This window comes from Halyomorpha halys, unplaced genomic scaffold (genome assembly GCF_000696795.3).
Source record: "Halyomorpha halys isolate HHAL.00 unplaced genomic scaffold, Hhal_1.1 Scaffold625.1, whole genome shotgun sequence".
In the NCBI taxonomy this organism is placed as follows: domain Eukaryota; kingdom Metazoa; phylum Arthropoda; class Insecta; order Hemiptera; family Pentatomidae; genus Halyomorpha; species Halyomorpha halys.
The window spans coordinates 569,225-580,061 of NW_027114461.1; the positions used below are offsets into that span (position 1 = coordinate 569,225).

Below are 10,837 nucleotides of genomic sequence, written 5' to 3' on the forward strand. Positions count from 1 at the left end.
CTGAATTAGATGTCAATTAACTGCTCTACAATTCATTACTATGTTTCAGGAAATTACTTTTGGTCATGTGGAAAAGATAACTTGCATCGTGTATGATCAACCGTTTGTGATAACTGGAGGAGCTGATGGTTTTGTTAAAGCTTGGCATTTTGAACACTTTGATGCATCTGCGATAGCTACTTTTAACCACAATGGACTGTGAGTTTTTCATTATTATGAGGGATTATGACATTGTTATTTAGGAAACGAAGCACTTTTAGAGGTTAGATAGTTTTGATATCATTATATGTGCTTACATCGGGACCTGCTCGTGTTATACTTCAGGTATCCTGAGTGTATTTTACGATGATAATTAAGATTGTGGACATACAGATGTGGTCCTTGGAACAGAGCTATAATGTCTTGCAACAACATGGCATAGTCCATTTGAAGCATTTCTTTCAATGGACTTTTTTTAAGGCCAAACCAATCTCTGCATCCTTTACTTGAATACTGATGGACTGACCCACACTAAATTCATCAAACTTCGAAGACTGTTGAAGACCACAACATAAATATAAGAGAGATTCTGCCGAGGTAGGAGAAGCATTCAATAATCAGTAGAGCTTTAAAATTCTTGGTTTTCAAACTCATAAACTCTCTCAGGCTAAATTCCATTCGTTAGATATCATTGTTTCTGCACCTGGAGGATTCTGAGTAGAGCTTATAGCTGTAAAGGAAATGTCAGATTCAGAACGATTGGAACTGGTCGAGATAATTATAATAATTCTGTATGAAATATAGAACCCATTTCAGAATCCTGTTTACATATAACCCCCTACAAAATAAGCCTGAAATCTATATGATGTAATGAATGCATACTGCTCTGAGATATTAATAACATTTTGACATCGAGAAATTGATTGGATTACTCTAATCTTGAATCAAGATTTCATTGGATCGAATCTAGCTATCTGTATAAACAAGACACCGAGGCCAACTTTCCTGGACTATAATGGCGACAGCACTTCCCAACTGGACCTCATCATTTCCTACTTGTTTCTGGCCCCACTTATCCAAACGGAACTACTCACAGTGTTAAGTAGTTTTGGTCACCATGTTATTCTTGTAATACTAGCAGAAGACCCACTGAGAAAGCCTCCCATGTGTGCACTTGCTGAAAGATGTTGCCTTGAGTCCAACCAAACCTTCCCCTAATATGACTGCCAAGCAAATGATTGAGGTTAACAAAAAACTTGTAACTTTTCAGAGGCACGAGAGAACTGTGGTGGGTAAGTCAGCCTTGTTGAATGAACCAATTCCGAGGAAACTGTCTTGAAAAAAAAAATGTTGCTTGTTTCAGAATGCAGTCTGAGCATGTTTTTCTTTCAAAGCATTTTTTCAAAATTGGTATCTCTGGAGAGCCCACTCACTTGTCCATTACTACAAAATATCTAGGATAATTTCACACAAAATGAGACTATCTGGATGAAAATATCTAAGCTAAATTGGGCTAAGCAAGATTGGATGACTGGAGTATTTTGTGTTTCGGCGTAGTTTAAAAAAAGTGTGGTGATTCTAATTATTTAGAATTACTGAGATGATTTTTAATTCTGCCGTGGATAGTGCACATTGGTTTTCAACCCATTAATTTTACTCTACTGAGTTTGACTTTTGAGGCCCAATTTTTGTAATTATATTGTCTTTTGAAGACTCTAGATTTAATTCCTTTAGTTAAATTGTTTAAGAGTTAAATTTCAAGTGCCTGGCGTTGTTCCTCCAGTCTTTTTTTCCATATGTCATACAACTCCTGTTTTAATTTAATGAACAATTTATTGATTTAAATTAAAATCTATATTTTTGGATAACCACATGACTTATATATAAAAAAAGAAATTATAATGTTCACATTCATTTTTCTTTCTTTTTTAATAGGTATGTTAGTGCTGTGGCTTTGAGTTTTATGAAGGTATTAACCACAGCTATTGATGGAATTTTGAGAATATGGGATATTTATAATTCAAGGCTTAAACGTCAAATATTGGTGAACATTGCGAAAACTCCCATTTTAAGCATGATATGCTTGGAAATATATGATCATACAAAAGTATATATTTATTTTTATTATGTATACATTTATTGTTGATTTAATGTATATGATAAAATTTTGATATACTTATCTAAAAATAGTTTGATTCCTGGAGAGAAGTATCAGATTGTTGATTTAAATTAAATAGTAGTTCTTCTTCTTCTTTCCTGTCATCCTGTGGTACCTTATGAGTGTGGGGAAGCGTCAAGTCAGGTCTGCCACTGTTTTCTCATTCTCACCATTCTCTTGCCATGTTCCTAGCTTGATGGAAGTTTTTACTTCTCTTGCACAGGGTAAAGCTTTGAAGAGTAGGTGGGAGGATTGGGTCAAGACAGATCTTTTAGCTTTGGGTTTGGACAGACATCTCTTGACAGATGTATGTAAAGCCCTCTTAGAGTAACAAAAATATAAAGTTAAACAACTTTCTTTAGAAAATAGTAATTTCAAGCCTAAAATAACTAATCTTGAGGGCCTACTTATAACTGCGGAACAAATCGATCAGAAAAATTTAGTGGAAATAACAGGCATACCAGAGAAGCAAGAAGAGACTGTAGTGGAAAAGATTCTCAGTGTTGGTGCAGGGCTGGGTATGAAGCTGCCTCTGGGCGATCTGGGCTACTTAGTAAGGCTGAGGCCTAAAAAGGAAGGAACTCCATGCCCTATTTTTGTGAGGTTTGTTTGCTAAATACTGAGAGACTAACTGGTCCAGCCGAGAAAAGCCAATAGAGATTTTTCTATCCACCACCTGGGCTGGGATGATTATGATTCTCACCTCATATATCTCTGCAAAGTGATGATGCCTGCCAACAAATACCCTATTGGCTAGCCAAGTTGAAGCAGAAAGTAGCAAAAATCAAATACGTCCGGTTCAGTGGAGGTAGGGTCAGGTGCAAACAGTCCTGTGGCTACCCAGCAGTCATCATTGCCGAGTCCCAGCGACTTTGCCATCTGCAGTTAAATTGATTACTCAAGTCTCCACAATATTGTTATCATTTCATTTGTTTTGTATAGAATATATTTTATTTTTATTTTTTAAATATGTTTTAAAAATATTAGCACATATTGAATAATTTTTCACTTGATTATTATTTGTTCTTGATTTACATTTTTTTTTTTCACTTCTTCATTATTTAACACTAATTGTTGATATATTTCAAATCATAAATTTTCCAATAATATGTTTATCTCATTTTTTCACTTAATCACTTTTTATCTAATCTTAATACTATATAAAAAATTGTTATACTCTATTCCTCAACATTTATCTTTTTTCTAGCTTTCCCATTTCCCATCCTCACAGTTATAACTAGTATCCTCAGCTTCTGTCACATTAATGTATAATGCCATATTGCCCACTTCAATGAATTCCAACTATATTTCCTTGATAATTTTTACCACAGTAGCAGTATTCAAATTTAAACCATTAATTCCTTCCTTTCAAGTTTCAATTTCTAATTACTCTTTCTTTTTCCATGACAGATCTGATTGCGTGACTCCTGTTAAAATCTTTTCCTCTTGCCAGTCATCCGTTTTGTTTCTTTCATCTCATGATTCTGATCCAAATATTTTACGACCCACAAGTCAACTCATTTATTACTAAAATCATATCATATCGTAGTTTGTACCTCGTTTCATATGATTCCCTTCAACCTGACCTTGACTCCATCTAGTAGGTCATTATATATTCCTATAACTCTATCGACCCTATACTTTCCATCCTCACCTCTCATCTTCAATTTATGTTAGAAATCCATGTCTGGCTCTTCTCAAAACCTGAACCTTATGCCGTCCAACTGGGCCTTGAATTACCTCATAAATAATGAAAATTATTAAAAGAAGAGAAGTAGCTAGATGTAAATTTCATCATACTCACCTACCTGCAGATTATACATCATTATACAGATTATGCATATTTCAAACAATGCCGTAATGACCCAATTCACAGGTCAATGTGCTAAATCCCTCTAAATTCATCACACTCTCTCTAATTCTCCAGATACCAAATCCAAGTGGAAAATACTATGAATATTATCTTTACCAGAATCCAATAACCTCAGCTCTCCCACCAGATCTCAACAGCCATTTCATATTCTATGCTCCTGATCCTTCTCCTGCTTAAAATCTTACAGATGAGGACAAATTTAAGGTATTTACCAACTACTTGAGTCATAATGTTTACGTTTTAGTGAGTGACTTGGGGACATTCCGAGAAGCTGTAGATGCATTAAATACTATTTATATAGAAAAGAAAAAGGAAATCTTTGGTAGACACTTGCTCACAACAAGAAGACAACAAGCGAGAGAAAGTATAGATAAGTTTGTACAAAATTTAAATCTCCTTGCCAAGGAATATGAATTCAAAGCAGCCACAGCTTTTCAGCATAAGGATGAATATGTAGATGATGCTTTTATTAATAGACTGACATCGACCCTGGAAATGGCTCACCAACAATATGAACAATACCAATAAAATTATTCTGTCAGCTGCATGCCATCTAATATTGTCTCACCAGAAGACAATTTAGAAATAACTTCTCCTGTTCTTTCTGCTATCCCGAGGAAGGGGGGTGATTGCTTTTTTGTGGTTACAACTGTCACTCTCGTTCAGTGTGTCCTGCTAAAGACACTGAATGTAGGAACTGCAAAATAAAGGGGCATTACACTTCGGTATTTAGGAAGAAGAAGAATTCAGTGAGTAGTACGAGAGGACCAGTAGCAGCTGGCATAGTCTTAGCAACCATCAATGATGAGCCCTTGAGCTTGCAAAAGCTGTCGTAATAGCTAAAATAGATCATCAACCTGTGCAGTGTTTAATAGATACTGGAAGCTCCAACAGCTTTATTAATTTGAATATTGTTAAGTGTTACGATTCGCGAGTCTATCATGAAAGTGGAAGCGTATCAATGGCAACTATATCCCTTTCTTCACAAGTAAGTGGATATGTGCTTATTACCCTTGAGCTTTTAGGTCACAGATATCCTGAAATTAAACTCTGTACTAAAGGAGCTCTGTTGTGATATACTACTTGGTCATGATTTTTTAAAAAAACATTCTGATGTACTACTAAAATTTGGTGGTAATACTTACCACTTACCACTTACAGTTTATTCAGCATCAGTAGCTAGAGTAGAGTCTCCATGATTATTCTACACTCGCTCCAAATTGCAAACCTATAGCTACAATGTCAAGAGTTTATTCTGAGTATGATCAAAAATTCATCAAACAGGAAATATAACAACTACTCTCTGATGATATTATTGAAGAAAACAACTCTCCGTGGTGAGCCAAGGTTTTGGTTGTTCAAAATGAAAATCATAAGAAGAGGCTTGTTATTGATTATTCCCAAACCATTAACAAGTTCACATTATTAAACGCCTACCCTCTATCCAACATGGATGAGTTAGTAAGAAATATGGCGAAGTAATGCATTTTTAGTTCAATAGATCTGAAAAATGCCTATCACCAGGTTCCCATTGCAGATGATGAGAAAGTCTAAATTGCATTTGAAGTTAAAGGACGATTGTATCAGTTCAAAAGGATCCCATATGGTGTTACCAATGGTGTAGGATGTTTTCAACTTGTAATTGACAAAATTATTTCTGATGAAGGTCTAACAGGAGTTTTCTCATATTCGGATGAGATCACTGTTTGTGGTAATGATAAAGCTGAATACGACAATGATCTTCAATGTTTCATTTTAGCAGTAAAAAACTATGGTCTAGAATTAAATCTTGAGAAAAGTAAAATTTCAATGCCCTATATAAATCTTCTTGGTTGTGTCATATCAGAAAACTCAATATGTCCTGTTCCTGATAGATTGAGACCCTTGCTTGAGTTGTCTCTATCTAACAATTCTTCTTCCTTGAAACGTGCCCTCTGACTTTTCGCTCATTACTCAAAATGAGTTCCCTGTTTTTCTGAGAAAATTAGTCGCATGACAGGATCTGTCACTTTTCCTTTGGGTCCTCAAGCTGCTCAAGATTTTGCTTGGTTAAAAAATCATAATGCCAATTCACTGGTTACTACTATATCTGGTAGCTCACCCCTAGTTGTTGAAAGTGATGCATCCAATGTTACTATTGCAGCTGTACCAAGTCAGGAAGGGAAACCAGTTGCATTTTTTCCCCATACTTTGTCAAAATCTAAGAGATATCAATCTTCCTTAGAGAAAGAGACTGCAGCTATAATGGAATCACTAAAGAAGTGAAAAGCATACCTTATCGGAAAACATTTTCAGCTCGTAACAGATCAAATGGTTCTTTCTTTTTATTTTTAACAAGAAGCATAACAGTGAAATAAAGAATGATAAAATTTTGAGATGGCGTTTAGAATTATCCCTTTTCCACTTTGACATTGTTAATCCCCAGGGAAAGAAAACTATAAGGCAGACACCCTCTCAAGAATTTGCTTTGAAACATCATCGAACAAACTATTTGAGCTTCACAAGTCATTATGTCACCCAGGCATAACCAGAATGTTCCACTGGATTAAAATTAAAAACTTACCGTACTCACTTGAGGGTGTCAAGAATGTTATATCTACCTGTCCTACATGTACCTAGTCAAGACAAGGTTCCTGGAAAATCGAGAGACCCTTATTAAAGTAACAGCACTATTCGAGTGTTGACTTTAAGGGTCCCCTGCCCTCTAAAACTAGGAATCACTATATGTTGACAGTTGTGAATGAATATTCCCATTTTCCGTTTGTTTTCCTCTGTCAAGATAGTTCATATAAAACTGTGATACAATTTCTTTCTCAATTGTTTTCCATATTTGGTATGCTGGCGTTCATACATTCAAATGGAGGAATGTTGTTCCTATCAGAAGTACTAGTAACCTTTTTACATTCAAACGGGGTGGCTGTTAGTCGAACCACTCCTTACAATCCTCGAGGTAACGGCCAAGTGGAACGTTATAATGGTGTAATTTAGAAAACTATAATGTTGGCAGTAAAATGTCTTGTCTTAAATCAGATGATTGGGAAAAAGTGCTTTCTCAACACTCCATTCTTTGCATTTATTACTTTGCACTGCTTCTAACTGCACACCTTATGAAAGATACTTTAACTACCTGTGTTGGACTGCAAACGTAAATTCCATCTCATCATGGTCGATGTCAAATGCAACAGTCCTAGTTAAAAGAAATGTACGAAATAGCAAATATGAGGATATGGTTGAAGAGGCGGAACCCTTGGAAGTAATCCCTCAATATGCTTTCATTAGATGGAAGGATGGCTCTGAGTCAACTATTTCATTGCAGCAATTGGCACCTTGAGGTGACATTCATCTGATCCAGCACCTCACTATCAATTTATCTTTTACTGATGAGCGACCGCAACTTGTCCAGCTGTCTGATGGCAACGAGAATTGTAATCAGGAGGTGCATAGCAATGAAATTTCTGTTGCTATATCTGAAGAAAGAACAATTAATCTGCCTAGTGTGGAAACTATGGATGGGCCCTTGATTCAGTACAGTCAGAAGCCTCACAGTAGTGGAGTAATTCCTTCATCTGATGAACCCTTGCCTCAACTCAAGCAAAGGCCTCAGAGGACTGTAAGAGTTCAGTCCTACCTAAAAGACTATGTTACTTAAATTAATTAAAGAGGGGGAAAATGTTATGGTAACACTGTAAGGCCACACCTCCCTGCTTTTGTCTGTCTATTGTTATTGTTTCATTTGTTTTCATCTCATTTGTGTTCAAATGTTTTTTTACATTTTTGTGTTTATTATATTGGTTTTCTTTTTATTTTATTTTTTTCTTCATATTTTGCTAATTATTGTTGTTTCATTCATTTATTTCATCTTTCTAAATAAATACCACTGACAGTAGACGAAGGATGATCAGCACCATCTGCTTTCAGGAGACGACCTCTCTCCCGCCATCCTCAGAAAACAAGTGTCCTGTTTCCTTTATTCATTGTTTGATGGGCGATGCAAATATAAATTGTCACACAACCATACAGAGTTTTAGTCTATGGTTTTCTTAATGCATATTTTTCTTTAATACTTATTCTCCTTATATTTTTTCTTAAACTTAGTTTAAACAATAATGATAGAAAATAACAAAAGTTGATAACATTTTAATCTATCTTCTCAATATAACAGCAATTCATCAGACTTCCAAAGGATGGGTACCTGAATATTTTCAGCAATATATTTTTAATCCATATTTGACTGATCAAAATTGGACAGCTTGCTTTTTGATTTAATAAAACAAATCAACAAATATTATCATTAATATATAAAAAACAACTTTTTATCAAAAAAGAGGAAATTACAACGTATATATATTGGAAACTTTTTTCTTGACTATTAATGATGTATATTTTTGAGGATCTCGAGGCTCAGTCAATTATAAAACAACTATTATGTGGTGACATTTTCAGATTTAATTGTTCTCATAGTTCTGCCCTAAAGTGAATAAATTTTTTTTTTAAAGTAATTACTTGAATGTTTAAAGTAAACTATAGAATGTAAAGAATTCAAATTGAGATTAATAAATAGAAACTTTACTTACAATTGTTTTGTAACTGAGTTTTCTACATAACTGTTATAACTGCTAGGACTAACTCAACCAAGTTTTCCAATAGTACTGAGCTTGAGTGAAATGGAGTATTTGGTTTTCCATACCCTAACTGTTTTTTTTCCACTGATGATCAGTTTATTTCTGTTTTGTATTTTATATGTTTATTAGTAGTGTTGATAATTGTATATTATGTATTTAAGAGATTGGAGTGACATGAATTGAAATTTATGTTGAAATTGTGTTTTTCACAGTAAATGGCATTAGGTATATCAAATTTAAATTTATGTCCTGTTTTCCTGTTCGTCTGAAATGAGTGGTGAGAAATATTAGGTTGTTTGTTTTTAATTTTAAGGTTAAAATGGTCATGGATACAACATTGATTTATTAATGGCTCATTCATGAATAAAATTATATCCATGGCAATTTTAGCTATAGTTTTACCTGTTGTTAATTTTTTCCCCACTCTGTTATCAATTATATCCCTCTTCAGCTGATAATTATGGAATTATAAGTATTTAATTAATATTATGAATAAAAAATTGAGTTAAAATACTTATGAGTTAACTTGTAATTTTTTACAGGTTATTATTAACAGTGAAGACAGTGTAAAAGTGATTGAATTTCCATTGCATTGGATTAATTTTACGAGGACATGTCTAACGAAGGATAATAATAAGGAACCCAAATTCATAAGAGGAATTAAAAGAAAAAGTACTACTACACCAGGTCTGTGCTAATTGTTTATGAACTGTGAATAAAAATAGATTCATGGCTCAATACATCTTATAGATCTTATACGTGAATCTCAGTAACAGGAGAAATATCAGGTATAGATTCATGAAAATTGTAAGTTCTTGAAACATTGAGTTTTCTATTTATATTCAGATAAGTCACCATTTTGGACGATTTGTTATATTTATGGGCTTGTTCTTTAAAAGTCTGTACTGTGGATGTATCCACTACATTAGGCTCCAACATCAACTGAAAAGGATCCATTGGGGCTTATTTATTTCTTGTGTGAATGAAAGTTGACATCTGTTAATGATACTAAAGCAATAATAATAATAGAGTAGTTCATAACTCCAAACAATATAAAATATAGTCCATGAGATAGTAAGTATCAAATCGTCAAATAAAATAATACTGGATTAAATATTGTACTGTTTCAAGCAAAGAATATTTCATCACTTTACATCATAAATCAAAATAAACAATACAATCTTAATATCTAAAAATATAATAAGAAATCCGGGCTTCATTTTAGATATATCTCGTCTCAACCATTGTTTTGTAGGATAACTATATACTGCTTTTTTGACTTCAAGAATTCTTTCGAGACATCTCTAGAATGAAACATTAATTTTTATATTTTTAAATGGTGTAAAGTTTTTTTTCAGTGTTATGAGGTATCACAGTTTAAGCGACAATTTGTCACACTTTACATAGATTTGACATATTTATATTTTTCAGTATTATGTTAATTATTTTTTAGCTGATGTATTGTCTCCTGAACCTCATTTGAGAATGATACCAAAGAAAAGATTTGAAAGACAATGTCAAGAACGGTTGCGCTTAGGACAAGCTGCTTTGCCTGCCGTTGTGAAACCCAGTAAAGGAGATAGAATTACATTAAAGGAAGTTCCAATCATTTCAAAAGCTGTGAGTTCATATGTGTATATATTTATATATAGTGTGTGTTATTTTCCTTCTAATGTTAGTTTACATTTTATAATCATAATATTTTTATTTTCATTGTTAAGGTTATTTGGAAACAATCATTCTGGCAGATGTAACCAATTTGTGTCCTATTTATTTCCTATTAGTTGTTATATTTTATTATAATTTATGATGAAGATTTCTTTTTTATTTTAAATAGAAATAATAATAACCAAAGTAAAAATATCTGTCTTTTCTTCATTTAATTTTAAATAGATTGATTTTGCTTAACATAGATCTATTAGATTAACCTTAAATATATTTGAAGTATACTAATATTAGGTTTATAATAACTGTCAAAACAAAGATGTATCTGACTACTAGTTTTTATTATTTTGAAAACTACACACATTAAAAATAGGTAATTTAGATAATGATTATTATCTAATAAAATAATAATTGCTAAAAACATATTTTGAAACAAGTTAATTACTATGATGAAGTGAAGTTTGGTTGGTAGTGCTTATATAAATTAAAAATTAAACTGAATAAAAATTATGATAATTTCTATTTATTAAATTTATTAAA

General features: G+C 33.1%; 1 protein-coding gene across 5 annotated transcripts in view; it reads left to right on the top strand.

Annotated features, from left to right (window-relative positions):
- Positions 1–10,837, top strand: part of LOC106684880 (F-box/WD repeat-containing protein 10) — an 81,549-nt gene that overhangs the window by 68,155 nt on the left and 2,557 nt on the right. For all 5 annotated transcript variants that reach the window (XM_067051649.1, XM_067051648.1, XM_067051647.1 and 2 more), the window contains 4 exons: positions 50–198; positions 1,915–2,086; positions 9,175–9,319; positions 10,086–10,252. In XM_067051649.1, the coding sequence (XP_066907750.1) occupies positions 50–198; positions 1,915–2,086; positions 9,175–9,319; positions 10,086–10,252 (633 nt within the window). The remainder of the gene's footprint in view (positions 1–49; positions 199–1,914; positions 2,087–9,174; positions 9,320–10,085; positions 10,253–10,837) is intronic.